Source organism: Melozone crissalis, unplaced genomic scaffold, assembly GCF_028551555.1.
Source record: "Melozone crissalis strain CALT ecotype California unplaced genomic scaffold, PUWL_Pcris_2 ptg000062l_1, whole genome shotgun sequence".
Taxonomy (NCBI): Eukaryota; Metazoa; Chordata; class Aves; order Passeriformes; family Passerellidae; genus Melozone; species Melozone crissalis.
In genome coordinates this window covers 5,469,094-5,490,838 of record NW_026535840.1, presented here as the reverse complement: position 1 = coordinate 5,490,838, position 21,745 = coordinate 5,469,094, and the positions used below count along the sequence as shown (strand labels likewise).

The following is a 21,745-nucleotide window of genomic DNA, read 5'->3' as shown; positions in this document are numbered from 1 at the left end:
TTTGTGAGTCACATCTGTACCCTTATGCAGGGAGGTGCCATCTGGATAAAATTCATCTTTTTTTACACTAAACCAAATTTCTGCTGGAATTAATTATGCGATGCTAAACCCAGTAAAGGCCTCATTCTGCTTTGTTTTAGCTGCAAAGGTTTTTTGGGGTTTAGAACTGCCCCAAAGAGGTGCCATTTCCCAGATCTGCAGTATTAACTTTGAGGCTTAGCTTTATGTTAATTTGGACCAAAAATAGTCCTCATTGCACCAAAAAGGTGCTGTAGTTGGAATATTTTCTCTCAAATATCTTTGCATGCAACCAAGGCTTATCTGTCATGCTGAGGAACTGATTAAACACAAAAATCCTTCAAAGATAAATCAAAATCCATAGGATTTGCAAGAAAATAACAGGCTTCAATAAATATAATTACAAATTAACTTTTTCTTTGCCATAAATATTTTATTTCAGGGCACAGGTATACCTTAGGAAATTCCTATTTGGAAAAAATCTTTTATCTCCATTTTTCATGAGTTTTAGTACATTGTTCCCTATTTTAGTTGTCCTAAGTCTGTCATCTTTCATTTGCAGTGTCTTGTTTGCTTTCTTTGGTGTTTATAGCAAATGAAATGGAACAAAGCTCTTTAGTTTTAAATCTGCCTTGTCTCACCATTTTCATTTTTCCCTGTCTCTGGATCCTTAGGCATCAGTAAGTAAGCTTATTTCATTTTCTTAATATTTGTAGCTGGTAGAAATTAGTTAATTTTCCTTCCAGCAATTCCCATCCAACCTTGCAAGGTGAAGTTCATATTTTATTTGTCCATTGAGCAGAAAAGACATTTACTGGGAAGTTGCAATACTTCTGTGCTTCTTTATCCCTCTTCCTGGAAGCAGAGAGAGGAGGGGTGATTGCTGAACTTGAAGGGCATTATTTCTAAAGCCAAAGGGTCAAAAAAAGACAAACCAACACTGAGTGCATGAACAGAGAGGTTTGCTGGGAGTTCATGGATTTATGGCTGGGTTTAAACTTTCCTTGGCTGTTAATTCCAATCCCATGCAAGGCCTGTGGAGTCTTTGAGCTGACAGAACCTGAACTCTCTGGTCCTCAGTAATGGAAACAGCTCCACACAAACAGAAAAACATGGTGGGGTCACCTCAGCTCTCAGAGGCCTCATGTAGAGCGAGGAGGAGGCTGAGGAGCTTTTGAAATAATCTGCTCCAGTGGCAGAAAGGTGGTGGCACCTTGCATGAGCCTTCTGCTGGAGGGACTCCTTCAAGTTCAGTCGCTGCTTCTCTCACCTCTCAGTAGATGCAGTGCTTGGCTGACCTCAAAGCTGGCTGCTTCAGGATTCAGAGTTCCTTTACAGAGGGACCTGGAGCTGCTGCAGAGAGCCCAGGGGAGGCACCAGCATGGGCAGAGGGATGGAGCAGCTCTGCTGGGAGGAAAGGCTGGCACAGCTGGGCCTGCTCACCTGGACAGGAGAAGCTCTGGGGTCACCAAACTGTGGCCTGAAGGGGCTACAGGAAAGATGGAGAGAGAGACTGTGCAAGGGATGGAGTGACAAGGGGGAATGGCTTCCCAGTGCCACAGGGCAGGGCTGGATGGGATATTGGGAATGAGGAATTGTTCCCTGGCAGGGTGGGCAGGCCCTGGCACAGGGTGCCCAGAGCAGCTGTGGCTGCCCCTGGATCCCTGGCAGTGCCCAAGGCCAGGCTGGACTTTGGGGCTTGGAGCAGCCTGGGACAGTGGAAGGTATCCCTGCCATGGCTGGGGGTTGGAGCTAGGTCCTTTTTAAGGTCCTTTCCAATCCAAACCCTTCTAGTATTCTCTAATTAATGTGAAGTTAGTTATTTTTATTCATTCAGCCCAGAGGAAGCCTTAGGCACACTCAGCTCTGGCAAACTGCAGTGCCTGGGGAGAGTTTATTCAATTTGTGGTGCTTTGCTGGGTGTGTTTTGCAAAACAAAAATGAGAGAATGATTCCTGGGAGAATGATATCAAGGTTCTCTGTGTGGGAATTCCAGTCCTGCTGGCTTGCTGGAACATTGGGAAGCAGAGTATTCCCTGCCTGGGTGGTCCCCTGATCAAAACAGGAAACAAAAGTCAAGAAACAAAAGTGTTTTGTTATTAAATACAACCCTCAGGGGACTTTTACATCTTAAATAACTTAGAGGAAAAAGATGATCTCTTAATTAACTCTTTCTAGTTATTTAAATTTCCCTTCCAATTTTGCTAGGGACTATTTAACCACCAGAGTGTAATTTCTAATTAATTTGGATTTGGTTATGTTTTCTGAGATATGAAACAACACCACCAAAACCCACAGAACAATGTGACCAAGAGATCCAAATCTTCATCTTTCAACACTCATAGAGTCATGGAAAACTCCATTTTTTCTCCTAATCTTTTACCAAAATTCAAATTTTGGTAGAGACAAGGCTTAGAAATTTTAACTCAGAACTTGTATGAAAATACTGGATATCTCTAAGCCACTAAAACCAACCTTAAATTATATTTTTATTTGTGCAGGTAGATGAGATTGCTACTCATGGTGTACTTTAGCTCTGCCTCACACAGGCCTAAATCTTAAATTTCTTAAGTTTGAGAGAAAAAAAATCTCATTTCAGCCTGTGGTGAGCATTATTTAAAATAGGCCTCAAAGGGCACTTTTCTAGCATGCAATTTGGGGCCATTCCTTTAAAAATACTGTTTCTTTTCAAATCTGCTCAAAAGGTTGTGGTATTAAATATATTTGAGGGAGGAAGTTAATGAGGGACTGGGAGGTGATAGATGGAGTCCAGAAAGTGGTGAGACCTCCCACTTTTGGTGTAGAAATTCCATGTCACCCAACCACAGGGGCTTTTTATTGGATTCAACATGATGAAGAGATGAAATTCATACACACAAGAGATGAAATTCATTCACATATTGATACTTCTGTGATGTTTAGTGCTTCTAGGTGGATAGGCGACAGTATTAACTGATAATTTTGAAATCTAAGAGGTTTTTTTTAACAAGAAGTGAATTTATTTTTGAACTCACCGAGTAGCTACACAGCTTCAAATTAAAGCAAGCAGCAGCTTGTTTTAATTTTTCTTCCTCCCCCCTTAAAGAAGATGCAAAAGTAAATGTCTTGCCAGTAGTAGATGTGCTCCTGCTGTTGGGTTGTAGTTTGCTAGAAGTGGTTTAATGGCTCTGATTCATGTCATAAGTTTTTATTTTCTCTCTCTCATAAGTACCTATGTCCATGCATGTTTCCTCACATGTGGTTATCTTCTTTTCTTTCAAGTCTTTTTCTTCTCTACCATTTCCAACAAAGCAGGGGAAAAAAGTCAGTCTTAGAAGAAGGAGACCGACAGAGAGTTATAAGCAGCTTTGCTTCCCGTGCTATAGAGGCTCACAAGCAATCCAATATCAATGGATCCCTGAACAATAACCTCCCCAAATCCTCGAGTAACATCACTTTTTTGTCCGATGAGAACCCGCTAACGACCCGAAACCCGTTGTACGTGGAAGGTCTCCCTCAAAGCCCCGCTGCCTCTGGGTTCCTACGGAAAAGGAACGATACTTTAGATACTCTTTCTCCTTCAAGACTGGCCTGGAGAGAGGCCCCTTTTGGGGGCAGCCAGCGGGCATGGACGGTGCCCACTCACCTGACCAGGAGACACATGTCAGGCTCCCTGGGTAGGCCGGTTATCATGGACCCCATCCAGTGGCAGCAGCAGAGACTCACGGGCAAGGAGGAAGGAGCTGAAAACGCCGATAGCAGTGACGACATCAGCAGTCCACTCTTCCAAAAGATCAGTGGCCCCAAGCTGACTGTGAAGGAGAAGGCGAGGCAGTTTGAGGCGCTGCAGGAGATGAAGCAAGTGAGGTCTCCCGAGGTGAAATCCGCGCGGTCGCCCACGCACAGCGCCAGCGTCCAGGAGGGAGAGAGTGCTCCAGAGCAGTCTCCCAAAAGCGTGGTGGCTTCTCCCCACCTTCGCTCCTCCCCTCTGTCCTCTCCAACGCCTGGTGCTGAAAGAGTTGAGGCAGAGGCCGCTGTGGTCCCCGCTGTAATCGTCACTCACCACGATGACCCTCAGGAACATTCTCCTCCACCGACTCGCAAACCAACTCCTCCGTCTTCTAGGACAAAGAAACCACTTTGCCAAAGTTTTCTAGCTCCTCAGACCAAAGAAAATGTAGAAAGCATTCCAGATCCGCCTAAAATGCCCCCACCCCCCCCTCCACAGCTGCCACCTCCACTGCCACCACCACCTCCATCCCCTCCCATGTTGCCACCACATCCTCCACCTCCACCCGCAGTTCCTCTTCCTTCTTCTTCTGCCTCTTCTTCCTCTCCATCTCCTCTTAGCACACAGCTTCTGTCCCCTGCCAAGCATTCCAAATCCCCTGCCAAACAGCCAGCTGTCCCCGCCCCGGCCACAGTGCCAGAGCCTCCTCCCCGCAGGGAGCTCAAAGGAATTCTTAAAAACATTCAGAATTTGGCTGCCATTGAGAAGTCGGTGGCCAACATGTACAGCCAAATAGACAAGAACCACCTGCTGCCCAAGCACGTCCCCAAGCTCAAACCAGCCCCAACCCCGGAGCTCCCAACTCCAGAAGCCGCAGCCGAGCACAACCAGCAGAATGGGAACTTGAGCTGTGTTGTGGAGGAGCTGGAGAAACGCTTCCCCTCCCAGTCGACAGCTCTGTAATGCTCACAGGTGGATTTCCCTGCTTTTTTTTTTGAGTGGGAAGACTCTAATGCAGCACACAGTATCTGCCTCAGACTCTCCAGAAGTCCTGACTTTCCCCCTTTTCTCTGCTGTACGCGACTTTACCCACTCCCGATCCCAAATGGAGAGACGCTGTCCTTCCCGTTCGCTCGGAAATTTGTGATGTAAAATACAATTCTCCAAGCTGTTTTCTCAGAACTGCATCTTGCTGGTTCTTAGTCTGTTTCCTGTAAATTCTTGGGGGAAACTGTCCATTTTTACCCAAGGATGTGGCATAGGTGGCAGCAGGCTCCGTACTTCTTTAAGCAGCCTTCACTGTAGGTAACGTCAGTCAGATTTTCCTGCAGCTGTGATTGGAATCTCTTGCTTTGCCCATAAAAAGGAAGGAATTTTTCCCCACCTGGAAGGAATCTTCTACCACATATTGGGCATCAAAGCAAGGAAGGCCTGGGAATAGCAGGCTCAGCTTTGGTGAGCCGGGTTACTGGATGGGCCCTGAGCAGCCTGGGATGGTGGCCCTGCCCATGGGATGAGCTTTAAGGTGCCTTCCAACCCAGGCATTCCATAATTCCATACTGCATCTCCCTGCTCCATGGGCTCTGCTCTGCTGACGTTTTCTGGCAGCTCAGTTCCAGTCTACAGTCAGAAGAAGGGTTTGCTCTTGGTGTCTCAGCAAATACGGCTATGTCCCCACTCCTGTTCTCCATCTTCTGCCTTCCATTGCATATTTTTTATATTGTAACTGCATGTGAAAAGTTTATATTTTCTAAATTCCTTTCATGTACAAAGCATTTGTTGTTTGTTTTTTATGATTTTGCATGTGCATGTTATTGCTGTCTCTCTTTAATTTCCATGCTGGTCTGTCACGAGCTGAAACATCTCACTGAAATTGTAATAAAGTCACTTTGATTAGTGTCACCAGGTGAAGGGTTTCCAAGTACTTGTAAAAATCCACATAATGTGGATTTACTTACCAGCCTTTTTGCTCGCAGTGGTCTAAATCAGATCTTTACATTTACATAAGTATGTCAGTTATAAATGTATATATAAAGTAAATTAGCTTGTCCTTTGAAAAAATGGTAAGTAAAAGCAGTTTGGGCATTTAAATGTCTGGTTCAGCTTGCAAGTTTCCTTTCAGTCCTTTGCCAAAATCTAAAAAGTTTAATATGTCAACTTCAAAAAACCATCTTAGGAAAGGCAGATGTTACCTAATGAAGCAAAACTAAAACTCCAGTTCAGAATCAGCACTGTAATTCTGAGCAAAAAGGTAATTAATTCTTTATCAGACTGTTTATCAGACTCAACATATTCATGGTGCTCGGCTTTTTCTCTTTTCTCCTGTTTTTTTCTTTGGTTTTTTTGGTTTTGTTTTTGAAGTCTGCAGTTAGGACATGTGTGGATGCTTCAGTCAAAAGCTGCTCAAGGTAGTTTCTCTTTGTTTGTCCCAGTGCCAAACTCCATGAACTCCATTCCACAAATTCTGCTGATCCATTAGAATTTTCCTTTACTTAAAACCCTTGTTGGGATAGGTTGTAAGATCAAGGTGGTGTAGGAGTAGCTAAATATGTGAGGGGAGGGATTAATCTATTGTCCTATTTTTGCTGTAACAGAATCTCTGTCATTTATGAGATGTGCACATTTTTGCTGCTCATTTCTCCAAAGGTGGCACAACTACAATGTTTTAATCATATCCCCAAAGCTCAGCATCTATTTGGTAGAAAATGTTTAGGATAGAAGAGCCAGAGTGGGATTATGACTTAAAAGTTCCCTTCTGTGTCCTGGTCATGGTCCTGGTGAGGGGACAGTGGGAAGACGGCAGAGATGGGCCATGAAAAATTATTGGGCTGCTCATGTTCAGACTGGATCAACCCCAAAGACAGAAACTTAAATTTAAGTACACAAGTCCCATGTTAGAGCTTGTAAACAGCTGCTGTCGTGCAGATCTTTACATCCCCAGTGAGATATGGCACAAATAGGACCTGATTTTGGGGTGTGTAAGGTCACATAGCAAAAGTGGAGGTGTGCAGTCATTCACAGCATAAACTCCAATGGTTCAGTTTGGCTACAGTTAATTGGGATGTTCCTTAAGCAGAAGGAGTGGACATCACACAGAAGTTCCAATTTAAATATTTGATTTCATCATTTCATAACAGTCTGGGAGGGGGTTATGGCAATCAGCTCTTCTCTGATGAGGGGCATTTACTTTCTCATTCTGGAAATCTTTATGAAGTTGAAAACTTTACAAAACTGGATTCATTTTGTCTGGATATAATGCAACCTTTGTTCTCCTGCTGGCTTTTTTTTTTTTTTTCCATAGCCTTTGTTTAAAAAATTACTATGTTAGACTGGGAAGGAAGCTGTACCAGGGAAATTCTGTCCCATTGAGATGTCTGGGTGGTGCAGAGGAAACTGTTTTAAACAAAAAGTGGAGAGATTTAGATGGGATATTGGGAATTAGGAGTTGTTCCCTGGCAGGGTGGGCAGGTCCTGGCACAGGGTGCCCAGAGCAGCTGTGGCTGCCCCTGGGTTCTGGGCAGTGCCCAAGGCCAGGGTGGACAGTGCTTGGAGCAGCCTGGGATAGTGGGAAGTGGGTAGAGGTGGAAGAGAGTGAGCATAAAGGTCCTTTCCAACCCAAACCATTCCACAATTCCATGGTGCTGCAGTTCTGCAGTGCTACAAAGGATTAGATCCAGTGTAGGAGTTGGTAGCAAGTTGAACATCTGTGGTAATTTAAATTTATATATAATTTATCCCTCCCAGATTGTCTGATTTGGTCAGTTGGGGTCCTCTGTGACCCTGGATGTATCTCATCTTTTCATCATCACCTTCACGGAGCCAAGTCCTGAGCAGGAGCAGAGATGGCATCAGTGTTATCATTACTTATCCTTCTTCCCAATTTGTCCTCAGTTCCAGCTCTGAACTGCAGGAAAATCTTCATTTTAGGAGCCAGGGCAAACTGATACGTAGTTCTTCCCTCTGAGGAGTATCTGTAGTATGTGGGATTTGTGATGATTTTGCTTTCGATATGAAAAGAGATTTACGTTATGGAAAAGCAGACGCCTACTGGGGTGCCAGGAATTGGGGAAATGCTGCTTTAGGCAAATCCCTGTTCCTCTAACCTCTTTTAGCAGGGAAAGGTTGGCACATTTTGTCCATGTGAGTTCCTTCTGGCTTTGTCTCTCCCCTTGAGTACCAGCTCCATGTTCTGGCTGTCCTGTTACCCCACATCCTCACAGGCTCCATGGCCTCACTTCCCTTTCCACACAGAAGATTCCCAGACTGCAGTGAAGTCTGGCTGAGAGCATTTCCCAGAAGCAATCCCTCCCTCTGTGGAGAGCTTTCATTCCTTCCTGGAAACAAATGATGTTGTCCTGCCCTTTGTGCCAGAATAGATTCTCGTGCTATAGTGAATGAATGGATATTTTATGTCTTTTGGGGACTTTTTGTTCCTTCTAATCATGGCCACACAAAAACTATTCAAGAAATATCAGTGAAACTCAGCATGGTGCTATTTTTATGAAAGTTGAATTCCAAATTTAATTAGAATTACTCATAATATGCCTTTAATCTGCAATATAGTGCAATTAAGAGTAATAGACTTCCTTCTCCTCAGACCTCCTTTATCTGAAGATTGTTGTAAGCGATATGGAAACTAAATCCAGCACCCCCTCAAGTGGGCTTTGAAGAGTCACAGATCATCTTTGGATGATAAATCTTCATTTCAGCTGGCCATGAGGTTTATATTATATAGGCGACAGCATTAATTCAATGCTGATAATCAATTCCATCTGCTGAATATTAATAGGAGGATTTAGAGATGGGGATATTAAAGAATTAAAAGGATTTCTCTGATCTTTATTATTTATTCAGTGTAATTAAAGACTTCCCCATGACTGCTGGCTGTGTCTAGGTTAAGCCTAACATAATTTTGAGCATTTACCCTTTCCTTCTTAAAAACCATAATAAAAATAATCCAGACTTATCCTTAAGAAAAATTCTAAGGCCTAAATTTTTTGTTCTCTAGTTTTGCCAAAACCATTTCAACTTTCAGGCACAAAACGTGAAAATAGAGAACTTGACAGACATAAATGCATTGGTCATGCCCAGGAATGGCTCCAAGAAAATTAATTAAACCAACAATAAATTGCCCATAAGACCAGAAGCACAAAGTCTGTGGCAAAATAACAGCAGATAGCAAAAAAAAAGGGATTTACCTCCTCACCAGTGGGTAAGTGTTAGGAAAGGTGTGATTGGAATGATAATGTTGGTACAAGAAATTAGTAATACAAGCTCCAGGGTAATTCCTGATGGATACAGAAAGTCCTGGAGTAGGATAAGTTGTTTCACTGCTTGAGCAGACGTGAGGGAACAGGGTCCCTCTGTGGATGGTGGTACAGGAGGGAGGGGATGGGGCAGGGCCTCTCCCAATCCCCTTTTCCCTGTGCTGAGTATCTCTGGATGCTCTGGCTCTTGAGGATTTCTCCTCATCCATTCACAATCTAAAGCAAGAAAAGATGCCAAACTTCTCCAACATTTCCCATGCAACAATCCAGAGCAAACCCAAAGAAAAACATATTTGGTATTAGAGATATGTATTTCTTTCCATGCTAATTCTATTTCTAATTACATTCTCTTTCACCCCTCTCCAGCAAGAATGGTAATGGGCATCTTTGTGCAGGCTCACAGCATTATACTAATTTATTTCTTGTCTTTTTCTGACTTCTAGGCGAGGATATGCACAGCAAGAGGTAAGGCCAGAGCCTAATTACCTTTCAAATATTGATTATACCAATGTGCTTTTCCTATGCAGCCCAAGAGTGTGGGCAGCAGGGGAGTGGGGAGGTGTTCCCTTCTACTCTGCTCTTGTGAGACCCCCACCTGGAATTCTGTGCCCAGTTCTCCAAAAATAAGAAGAACATGGAACTGTTGGAGCAGGTCCAGAGGAGGCCATGGAGTTGCTGAGGGGTCTGGAGCATCTTCCCTGTGGATCCAGGCTGGGAGAGCTGGGAATGCTCAGCCTGGAGAAGGGAAGGGTCTGTGGAGACCTCACAGCTCCTTCCAGGGCCTGAAGGGACACAGGGGAGCTGGAGAGGGACCCTGCAACAGGAACTGGAGGGACAGGACACAGGGAATGGGTTCAGACTGACAGAGGGGAAATTTAGTTTGGATTTATTGAAGGAATTGTTCCCTGTGAGGGTGGGCAGGCCCTGGCACAGGGTGCCCAGAGCAGCTGTGGCTGCCCCTGGATCCCTGGCAGTGCCCAAGGCCAGGCTGGAGAAACCTGGGACAGTGGAAGGTGTCCCTGCCCATGGCAGCGGGTGGGATTAGCTGAGTTTAAAATTCCCTCCCAACCCAAACCAGTCTGGGATTGAGTGTGGGGAATTCCCGGGTAGTGACTGCTTTAGAGACCAGAAATTGAAAGTGCTTCAAGAAGTTTATGAGCTGTAGATCCCTGGGGGCTGAGATCCACTGTGGCAGGAGTGTGACCTCCAGGCTGAGATTGCTGCAGAAGGAGCTTCCCAGGGAATTCCCTCTATCCCTGATGTGTTTTCCAATGTCACACCCAATCACCTGCCAGGCAGGGATGGGGCTCCATGGACCTCCCTGCAGCTCTGTGAGGTCTGCTGCTCCTGCAGTATCATTTTCTCCAGAAATGAATAGCAGGGAGAAGAATTTCCTTCAGTACAATCTCATTTGATAATTTGAAAGTTCTCCAAAATACATTTCTATCATAAAGGTTGATATTTGCTGATTTTTTTCTCTCTTTGCACAGCTGGTTTGTGTTTCTTAATTTAAATACAGAACTTAGTTCTCTTGTCCTCTGATAGAAGTTCTTGAGTTAAATATGTGAGGCAATCACCACAAAAACTGGGAAGTTGATTTTGTATTTAGGCAAAAGAAATGGTGTATTGTGAAAGGATTTTGCTATGTGTTCTCACAGAGGATGAAAGTCTCCAGCTGCCTGCCATAAAAAAAGTACCAAAGGACCTATGGTTTCAGCATTTATTACTAATCTTAGACACCAATCACCTGCCCTTTAATTGTTGCTGCCTAATTAACCACTTTCTCATTTTCTTTTGTAGCAACAGCAGTTGCTGAGACCTTCTCTTCTCAGACCAGAGGTACAACCATTTTTCATTTCTTAATTGTTCTGTAAGTTTTGAAATGGTTTTTACATCATTTTCTAATAAGAACTTGTCTGTCTCAGGTAATTTTCCCCCCTGGCTCTTAGATAAAAAGCAAAGTTCTGGCATTGTGAGCCCAGTTATGTTATTTTAATTAATTTCCTTATATTTACTGCATTTTGTTTCTTCCAAGGCCAGGTTGGGTGGGGCTTGGAGCAAGCTGGGATAGTGGAAGGTGGGAATGGATGGGCTTTAAGGTCTCTTCCAAACCACTTCGGGATCTGTGATTTTCCCCATGAGCATCTTTCAGTGGCTGCCACTGGCTTCATCCCACAGTTTCAGATTTCCCAACAGAATCATTCCATTGCTCTCCAACTGCTGATTTTTTCCTGGTGTCAATCAGCTGCTGATGGATTACTGCAGCTGGAGCTGAGCTGAGCAGTGGGTGCTGGAAGCTTTAGCACCTTGCTGTGCAGTGCAATTGCAAATCTTTCCATTTCCAATCTTTTAGACCCAAAATTGTTTCCAGAATAAGCAATAAGGGCAAATATGAGACGCTGGTATTTTTGTGCTACAGGATGGGGATCATTTCTGCAGTCAGAAGAAGTAATTACATAATAAAGAATAATAAAATCAGTAATTACATTTGGGCCTTTTTCACACTGTTTGCATTCAGTCAGTGTTTCTCTTTTCCAGGAGTTGAGTATGGAGTCTGGAATTGATCCAGGGCAGGAATACTATGGCCAGGATTACTACAGTTATGAGCATGGGTACAGTTCCATTTTTCCTCTTTATTTCTGAAAGTGCTGCTTTTCCAGGCTGGTGATGTTTATTATTCCAGCAGTTAATCGTGGGACTTCCCTTCACCTAAGGATTACTTTAATCCTTGTGTCCACAAAGGCGTGAATCAACAACAAAACTCTTTTCAGAGGTTAAGGGGGTGTGTGATAACTCCCTGCTTCTTCAGCGATGTCATTATTCCACTTACAGAATGCACATCTTGTCCCTCATGCTGGGTTTATACCCTTAGTGTGTGTATTTCTGCTCCTGGGAGATTAATTTCCATCACCTCCTCCCCTCCTGTGTTCAGGGATTAATCCTTTCTTCTCCCAGTTTCCAGCCAGCTGCTGGCCTTTTAAATTTCCCTCAAAAAACCCATCCTACTTTGTAGCCTTTTAAATTTCCCTCAGAAAACCCCACCTTGCCTGGTGGCCTTTAAATTTCCCTCAAAAACACTATCCTGCCTTGAAGCTTTTTAAATTTTCCTCAAGAAACCCCATCCTGACTGATGGTATTTTAAATTTTCTCTCAAGAAACCCTATCCTGCTTTGTAGCCTTTTAAATTTTCTCTCAAGAAAACAAATCCTGCCTTGTTGCTGGCCTTTTAAATTTCCCTCAAAAAAACCCATCCTGCCTGGTGACCTTTTAAATTTCCTTCAAGAATCCCCATCCTGCCCTGTGACCTCTTTCATTTTCCTCAAATACACCTATCTTGCCTTGTGGCATTTAAATTTCCCTCAAAAACCCCATCCTGCTCTGTAGCCTTTTAAATTTCCCTCAAAAAACCCATCTTGCCTTGTGGCCTCCTAAATTTCCCTCAAAAAAGCAAATCCTGCCTTGTGGCCTTTTAAATTTCCCTCAGAAAACCCCATCCTGCCTGGTGGCCTTTTAAATTTCCCTCAAAAAGCCCCCACACTTCCTTGTGGCCTTTTAAATTTCCCCCAAACCTGCCTTTTGTCCTTTTAAATTTTCCTCATAAAACCCATCCTGCCTGGTGGTCTTTTGAATTTCCCTCAAAAAAACCCCATCCTGACTTGTGGCCTTTTAAATTTCCCTCAAATAAACCCAATCCTGCCTTGTGGCTTTTTGAATTTCCCTCAAAAAAACCCCATCGTGCCTTGTCGCCTTTTAAATTTCCCTCAGAAAACCCCATCCTACCTGGTGGCCTTTTAAATTTCCCTCAAAAAGCCCCCACACTTCCTTGTGGCCTTTTAAATTTCCCCCAAACCTGCCTTTTGTCCTTTTAAATTTTCCTCATAAAACCCATCCTGCCTGGTGGTCTTTTGAATTTCCCTCAAAAAAACCCCATCCTGACTTGTGGCCTTTTAAATTTCCCTCAAATAAACCCATCCTGCCTGGTGGCATTTAAATTTCCCTCAAAAAAGCAAATCCTGCCTTGTGGCCTTTCAAATTTCCCTCAGAAAACCCCATCCTGCCTGGTGGCCTTTTAAATTTCCCTCAAAAAGCCCCCACACTTCCTTGTGGCCTTTTAAATTTCCCTCAAAAAACCCATCCTGCCTTGTGTCCTTTTAAATTTTCCTCACAAACCCCATCCTGCCTGGTGGCCTTTTGAATTTCCCTCAAGAAACTCCATCCTGCCTTGTTCTGATAAATCCCATTGGACTGCAGCTCTTCAGGAATTCCTGCTGGCGTTCCCCACAACTGATCCCAGGGAAGCTGCTCTTTCATTCCATGATTATTAAGAAAGATCCCCCCCAAAAAAAATCAGGTGGATTGATGGAAACTTGATGTCCTTAGAGAGGTTTTGACTGATCCAACAGACCCCAAAATTCAGGTTACCCTGAGGGACTGTTGGAACAGAAGGATATCTGGGATTTGGTTGCCGCTGAGGAAGAAAAGGAGGGAATAAAACAGGGAAAGCTGTTCACTTTGCTCTGGATGTGAACAAGCACAGTGCTGGCAGTGTGGTGAGAGGTGTGAGCACATTTGGGCTGTCCTGAGGAGCTGTGTGTTCCTGGCAGGTACGAGCTGCCGCAGTACGGGAGCCGCCGGCGCCTGCTGTCCCCGTCGGGAATGTACGACGAGTACGGCGAGGTGGTGGTGGAGAGTGATGGTGGCTACTACTACAGTCCCCACGGGCCAGCAGCTGAGGAGGTAAGGAACCAGCTCTGGAGGGATCATTCTGTCTCTTTAACAGCTTGAAGGGCCACCAAGCCTCATCAGTTGTACGCTAGAATTGATTAGAATTAGGTTTTGTATAGATCAGCATTAAGCGTTGTTGGCCCCGTAAAGTTTGTCAGCATTAAATTCCTTTTGTTTTCCAGGCACAAAAAAGAATTGCTGAGCTTCTCTTAGTATCCACATCTGGTTTTAGTTCTAAGAAAAATCCACTTAGGTGTTTCCATTTTATATCATTACCAAATAAAGAAACCTTCCAGTATTTCTAGGGGCCTGCAAGGAAGCTGGAGGAGGACTTTTCAGCAGGAACTGCGGTGACAGGACAAGAAGAATGGCTAAAGACTTAAAAAGGGAACTTTTAGGTTGGATATTAGGAAAAAATTCCTCCTTGTGAGGGTGGGCAGGCTCTGGCACAGGGTGCCCAGAGAAGCTGGGGCTGCCCCTGGATCCCTGGAGTGTCCAAGGACAGTTTGGTGTTGGATGGGGCTTGGAGGAACCTGGGATATTGGAAAGTGTCCCTGTCCATGGCAAGGGGTGGCACTGGATAGGCTTCAAGGTCCCTCCTCCTGGACTCTAGAAGTCTATTACTAATATTCTTTCTACAAATTATGACTTTGCACTGAGAAAAGCAGTACCTAAACTCATCTGTCGTAGAGTTCACAGTGAAATCTAAAAAAATTTTAACATGTCAGTGACAATCAGAAGAAAGTCAATGTAAACATTTCTTTTGAGAAAAAAGTCCAATTGTCCTGAGTGCCAGATCTCAATCCATTATTAAATGAGAAGACAGAACATTTCAGTGTAACATTGCAGAGTAAGGTAGTTGTGCATTTCCAGCCTATTTTAGAACTTTCTAAAACTCTAAAATTCCCAACCATTTCCCATAACTTTGGTAAGAAAACTGTTCTAAAACAGGTAAGTTCATTTTGATGCTGGGAAATAAATGTTGCGTCTTCTCCTACCCTATTTTAAGGTACAGGTTTTCACAATAACTCTCTTTCAAGTGGTAATCAATTAATTTTCATAATTTCCAGGGCATGATTCCAGGCAGAGGCCCTCCCAGCAGAGGTATAAGCCAGGCAGCAGGGCCTCAAATGGAAGGGAGACCTGTAGGTGTTGGGATGGACCTCAGCCATGGTCCTGGAAGAGGATTTAGGAGCAGCCAGGGAAAAAGGAGGCTAAAGGGAGCGATGCATATAAGCCGTGTGGCAGTCAGTGCCCACAAACCAGGAAGAGCTGAGTCTGCCCATTCCCGGTGGAAGAAAGCAAAGATATTCCCAATGATCCTGCAGAAAGTGAAAGGTAGGAAGGATTCCAGCTATGCCAAGCTGCTGTCAGCTCGCCAAGCGGACGGGGACAAACCCATGATGATCAGGGGAAGCTACTTCCAGAAAGCCACAGATGCCAGGCCCTCCATGAGAAAACTAAACCACGTGTTGAAGCGCATCAGCGTCTCCAAGAAATTCCAGGAGGGCCTTGGCAAGGATTTGGCACGTGGAGAGGAAGAGTCTGAAAGGGATGAAGCCAAGTCGGGAGTTTCAATCAGCATCACGGCAGAGAGCGAGCAGGAGGAGAGTGACCACGAGAAGAGGAGGAAGAGGAGGAGGACACGCACCTCAGATGAGTCCTCTGAGAAGAGCAGCAGCTCTGAGTCAGAAGACAAAGACTACTTGAAAATAACCCTGGATCAGGATGAGGCCACAGAAAGCACTGTGGACTCAGATGAGGAGACTGGGGATGTGGGGGATTCCGATGAGGAGTCTGAATCCAGCTCCAGCAGCGGGTCGGAGGAGGAATCATCAGAAGAGGATGATGATGAGGAAGAGTCTGAGACCGATGAGGATGGCAGTCTGTCCAAGAGCTCATCCACACGGAGCTCCTACAGCAGGTCAGGGACCAGCGAGTCTGGCAGCAGAAGAAGCACGGAAATGTCCAGTGTGAAAAGCAGGGCAGGCAGCTCCCGTGGCAAACGCTCCAGCCAGAAATCCGTGAGCTCCACTGCCTCGGGTAGCGACAGGGACACGAGCCACAAGCAAACCTCGGGATCCAGCTACAAGAGCAAAACCTCCTCTGCCAGTGTGGAAATAGATGACACCATAGAAGAGGTGTCAGAAGAAGAGGAAGAGGTAGAGGAGACAGCAGGTAGCTCAAACAAGGCAGTTTCTAAAAGTGCCACAGCAAAAGCTGCTGCTGCTGGAGGGGGCAAGAGAGGACAGTCAGCTGCTCCTGGTGAGGACAGCGAAGAGGAAAGTGAAGAGGCTGATCCAGAAGACAGTGAGAGGGAGGACACTGCCAGTAAGAATGAATCTTCTTGCCTAGACAGTGAAATCAGTGCGACTTCCAAAGGTACCACAGGGACAAAAAGCTCAGGTAGCGCCACGTCCGGGAAAACTGCCACATCCCCTGAGACTCAGAGCTCTGACACCAACAGGAAAGGAATGAAAACAAGGAAAAAGATGTCCCAGGAAAGCAGCCAGTCCCAGTCAGAGGAGGCTCTGGGTACTGGAGTTACAGAGTCGGAGGCCACGGGTGATTCTACCTCCTTTTAAAGAGGAGTGACAGTAGGTGATGGTTTGCAGTGAGGAGTGGCTCTGTTTGCTGTGCCTTCTGTGTGGTTTTTCCTAAGCAATGCTGACAGGCTGGAGACAGCCAAAAGGAAAGGGCAAAGTGTATTGATCCAGCATTCCATTGTCCTTGGGAGAGAACTGTGGAAAACCAAACTAATTCCAGTCCTGTGGATATATATAAAAATATACATACATATCTAAACACACACTATAGATATACTCAGTCATAAATATAGAAAGTTTCATTTTCATGGAGCAATGGAACATGGGATTTAGGGAAGAATGCAAATGATGAGGAGGATGTAAAGATCTAAAAATCATCCATGTTTTCTCCTTATACGTTAATATTGTATTAATACATTTGCTAATCTTCAGGTGAGTTCTCTGCTGCCAAGGCCAGCTCTGTTTGCAGGGAGGACAAGTGGAATTGCAGCAAAACAAACATTCCCAAAACTGCAGGGGATAACTGGGAGAGCTGGCATTGGGCTGTTACTGCATCACAGGATTCAGGTTGCAAACACTAGTGATGCACAAGCCAGGAATGCTGAGGCAGGAGGACCAAGTGAGCTGGGTCAGGAAAGGAAATGGATTACATTTCCCACATTCTGCATTTCCTGCCTATCACAGTATAGTGGTTTTATTTTATTTTATTTTATTTTATTTTCATCTCTTTAAACTTGATCCATAGTCACTTACCAGCCCCTTTGTGTCCCCACACAACACAACATTATAGCTGCACATAATGTTTTCATGTAAATTCCACTTAAACTAAGCAGGAATAGATCCACTGGAATATATCCATGTGTAGAACATTGTCTGTCTTTTCCAGGAACAATAAAACAGGCATCCAAGTAATTTTTAGCAAGTTTAACTTCTCAAAAGCTGAAGAGTAATCACCTATTTGTACCTTGCATGATTTTTTCTCTAAAAACTGGCTTTTCTCATCTTCCTGTGTGTGTTTTGCAGTGGGGGTTAACTGTGATGGCATCCTAGTGTTTGAATTATTCATTCAAGAAGGGTAATAGCTCTTTTCAGTGTGGTGCAAGGAGGCATTTATTTTTAAAAGATCAATTATAAATTATAATAACTAGTGGGGGTTGTGTGCTCACCATAGAGCAATCACTGCTACTACAGAGTCACAGCAGCGTGGAAATTGTTTGCATTAATTCTTTGAAGAAATATTTGTTATATAATATATAATATATGGTTTCTCCACCATCTTCCTGAGCATTTCCACTGATCCCACCTGTCTGGAACAGTCACAAAGCCTTACATGGAGCTGCTCTTTTTTGTAACCAGACGGTTTTGCCAGCGCCGTGCCTGAGATTTTCCCTGGTGTATGTCCCGGGATTTTCTCTGCTGGATGTGTGATGCACACAAAGCAGAGCTGGCCAGTGCACGGAATTCACAATGCAAAACTCCCAAGAAAACTTCCAAGGCCTTCCTAGAATTTACACCTTGGAGTAGTTTCTTAAAGGTATCTCTCACACAGCAGCTTCCTCCTCAGGGCCCTCCCGTTTCTGCGCACATCCAAGGGAGAATGGCACAAAATTAATAGAAACTGATGAGAGTCATTAATAAACGAACAGAAAGGGCAGGGAAATGAACTGCTGGGTTGCCCTGACATTTCTTTTGTGTTGTCCAACAGTGGGCCAAGAAGAAGAGGATCAAGTTGGTGGTGGACCCGGAGTACGAGACCAGCTCCACAGGCGAGGAGAGCGCTCCCGACTCCAGCCAGAGGAACCGGCTGAGCAACCCTGGCTTCCAAGCCAACGGCAGCAGCAACGTCTACGTGGCCCAGAATGGCTCCGTGGTGCGCACCCGCCGCGCCTGCCTGGGCAACAATTTAAAAGTCACCTCCCCAGTGAGGCTGGGGAAGCAGTTCAAGAAACTGGACAAGCTGGCGGTGACGCACGAGGAGAGCGTCCCGCTGAACACGTTGTCCAAGGGACCGTCCCCCGGTGACAAAATGAACTCCAGGCCGTGCAGTGTGTCCTTTTCCTCTAGTATAGGGGCTGAAAATGTAGTGACAAAGGCCGGGGCGGCCAAACTGAAAAGCACAGATGAGCAGGAATCGGTTGTTGACCACGAGGAAGTCAAGGAGCCCTTGGAGTCGCACAGTGAACACACACAGTCCGACGAGGAGGAGCTCTGGATGGGCCCTTGGAACAACCTTCACATACCAATGACAAAACTGTGATTTTAGTTGATTTTTTTTTTTTTTAATTTTGGTTTTTACTTCGGTTTATAATAAACTGCGCTTTTTATTGTCACCCAGGGGCAGACGTACAGAGTTTGTATGGTGCACATCCGTTGTCCATGACAAACGGCACGCTTTAAAATTCCCAGACACAATTTGCACTCACATTTGGACCGATCCATTGTCCCCCCTCCCAGTTTTGACAGGCTCCCATTTCACTAAACACTACTTGGTTTCAATTAATGAGTTCTTTTTGGATCTGGAGTTCTTGTTTAATAAACAGTAAACTACTAATAAATGCACAGCCCCCATTGGTTTAACCCTCCAGACAGTTCTACACCTGCCTGGCTTTGTTTTTCTGTATGGTACTTGTGGCTCTACTGTCTAGATTTGGGAATTGTCTATTTATGTTCAAGATTGATATCCAGAGCTCTGCCTTCTGACCTCAGAGTAATAAATTAAAAATAAACCCATTCAAGTCAATGGAGCAAATCCTCGGCTGCTGCTGGAATTTGAGTCCCAGTTCCAAAGTCAGAGCAATTTATGCAAACAATGCCCAGCTGGCAAAGTTACGGAATCAAAGTTCCTGAGATTACAGCACTGCCACTTAGAAAATTGCAAGAGAAGCTGAATTAAGATAAAAATTGCAAAAGAGGAAGGCAATGTGTAGCAATTAATCTTATTCAGAGTTACCTGGCCATGGTTTGTTCATTTTCTTTTGTAAATTAGCTCGTTCCAGTTTTCTTCTCTGGTCAATTTTTCATCTTTTCATCTCTTCCCACATCAGTTGTGTTTGCTTCTTTCCATGGTCTTTAGCTCCAGCTTTTGTGGTCTATCAGTAATTGTCATCCTATGGCTGTATTCCTCTGGAATAAAGCAGGATGATCCATGAGCCTGTGACAGTGGGAGGCACTAAAGAGGAGATAATGGGAAGAGGATGGATCCATTCCCAAGCCCAGCTGGCTGGTGGGTTAAGCGGTGCCATCACCATTGCACTTTGCTAACTGAACACAAACGTGCTGAAAAGACAAATGGATCCCACAGGGAACAGGAGAAAAAGGGAATATTTTATGAGGTGAACGTGCACAGACAGATCTGGGAAGGGCAAAGGGTCTCAGGACACACACACAGAGTTTGTTTCCAAAACTTTAAGCACCCATTACCTGTGAAATACACAACATAAACTCAGGCAGCTGGTTACAATTTCTGGTTTTACCTTGAGGTTTTGAATATGTTGTCACAGCTTGGGCAGGGAGCTGAGAATTTTCACTGTTTGGTGTCACCAACACCCAAAAAAAGACAAAGAATGTAGTTTTCTCCAGTATGAAGCAGCAAAAGAAAAAAAAGCAGAACCACATTCACATGAGAAAAGTGTCCTGTTGTGTTGTGCAAACATTTTTGGGGTAAAACCAAACCAATTGTGAGAACAACCTGGATTCCTCTGGAAAGATTGGAAGAGCCAGCAGATAAATGTGTGTAATCAGCAAGGAAGAGATTGGCACCACCATTCTCTTCCCTTTCAGCTGCTGAGGCCTCACCACCAGGTCTGGGTGAGGATGGCTCTGCTCTGGCAGCAAAAGGACTTTGTGCTGCTGTGGCTGTGTTGGGTTTCCCTTTGCCCAGGTTCTCCCCCAGCAGATCCCTGGGAATGTTTGTCTTTGGGAGCTGTCTGCATGTGGTGTCGATGTGACTTCTCTGTCCAATACCTCCTTCTCAAGCTGAGGTTTCTGACCAAATATTTTGAGCAAAATGGTGCTTGTTTTCAGGCAAGAGAAATGCACTGTAGCCTCTCACACGTGGGGGAAACAAACCCACCAGATGTTTCTTTGCCCTAATTACTTTTTCTTGGCATATTTGCACTTGGGACCGGCGCTAAAACAGCTGTTTGGAGTTACGCTGGAGGCTGGACATACAGATAAGACTGATGGAAGAAAGAAAAAAAAAATCTATTCTTTGAAATAATGAGTAAAATGGTATATTTTAATCCTGTTTAAGACACTGTTATTATTTCACTGCCTCACTTTTATTGCAAAGTCTGTCAGTTCTGTTCCTGATATTCATTTTCTCCCAATTTTCTGAGGGAAAACAGAAATTGTTTCTTTATTTCTAAACCAACTACAGCATGTGTATCTCTGGGAAGGATCCTGGGGCTGGACACTGGTGGTCAGTAGTGATGTCCCTGCTTATTATCCAAGGGAAATTCTATCCCCACCTACTCCTTTGTGTTGTCCAGGTGCTCAGAGCTTCTCCCACAATGCAGAGATCAGAATTACCACTTTTTTTTCAGCAATGGGGGCCTGTCTTATCTAAAATTAACTCAATTTTAGCTAAATGTTTTAAATTGGGAATACTGTGGGAAAATTTTTCTCAGGTGTACAAGATTTTGGGGTGTGGGTTTTTTTTTTTTTTCCTTTTATTTTCTGGGGGTGTCATCCTGTAAATCAATACAGAATTCCAAACTTTACCTTTTGGGGATGCCATGCCACAAATAACTCTGGACTTGAGGCTGTGAGTAGGCCCTGGCAGCCAGAACCAACAGCAGGAACCTCACAGATTGAGCCAGTAAAAAAAACAAAAAAAATCCCTTTTATTTCCCTTTGGGAAGGGAGGCATTAACCCAGCTTTGGATAGAGGGAGTAGAATTCCAGATCTGTGCCTTGGGATGTAATTTGCAGCTGTTTAAGCACCGAAATTTGTTGGGCTGAGGCAAGGCACGAGCAGCCTCCCCGGAGTGGCAGAAGCACTCGCTGGTGGATCAAGGTGATAATCACCCCTCCTGCCACTCATTTAATGCCTGCACTCCTCCAAGCAGGATTTTGTGGCTTAGCACAGCATCTGGTACAGTTTCAGACAAGGGAAGATCCAAATGAGAAATTCTGGGGTTTTGGTAGGGCAGTGTAATTCCCACTGGGAGGGGAAAAGGAAAGCAAGGTGGAAAATGGAATTATTTCTATTTTCTCCCTTGTTTAAGTATTTACTACTTAAGACTATAAAAAAAAGAGCCATAGATCTGTCAGGGATCTGTTGGGAAATCAAATATTCATATTAAATGTGTTTGTATTAATGGTGGGGAGTCCCTGCACGCAGGATTTGGAGCAAGGGAAAGGACAGTGTGGTTGTGGTGGATTACAAGTGTCTGCTGGCAGAAATGCCCCAGAACAGTCACTCAGCATCCTCCCATCACAGGACTGTTTTCCAGGACCTAGAAAACAATCAGCAAAAT

The 21,745-nt window shown here is 44.5% G+C and overlaps 1 protein-coding gene across 1 annotated transcript in view; it reads left to right on the top strand.

The window, feature by feature from the left end:
• Positions 1-18,595, top strand: part of PCDH15 (protocadherin related 15) — a 644,997-nt gene extending 626,402 nt beyond the window's left edge. Inside the window, exons 35-40 of the mRNA XM_054288317.1 lie at positions 9,438-9,459; positions 10,795-10,833; positions 11,533-11,606; positions 13,599-13,731; positions 14,790-16,184; positions 17,971-18,595. Of these exons, the coding sequence (XP_054144292.1) occupies positions 9,438-9,459; positions 10,795-10,833; positions 11,533-11,606; positions 13,599-13,731; positions 14,790-16,184; positions 17,971-18,522 (2,215 nt within the window). The 3' untranslated portion in view covers positions 18,523-18,595. The remainder of the gene's footprint in view (positions 1-9,437; positions 9,460-10,794; positions 10,834-11,532; positions 11,607-13,598; positions 13,732-14,789; positions 16,185-17,970) is intronic.
• The last annotated feature ends 3,150 nt before the right edge of the window (positions 18,596-21,745 follow it).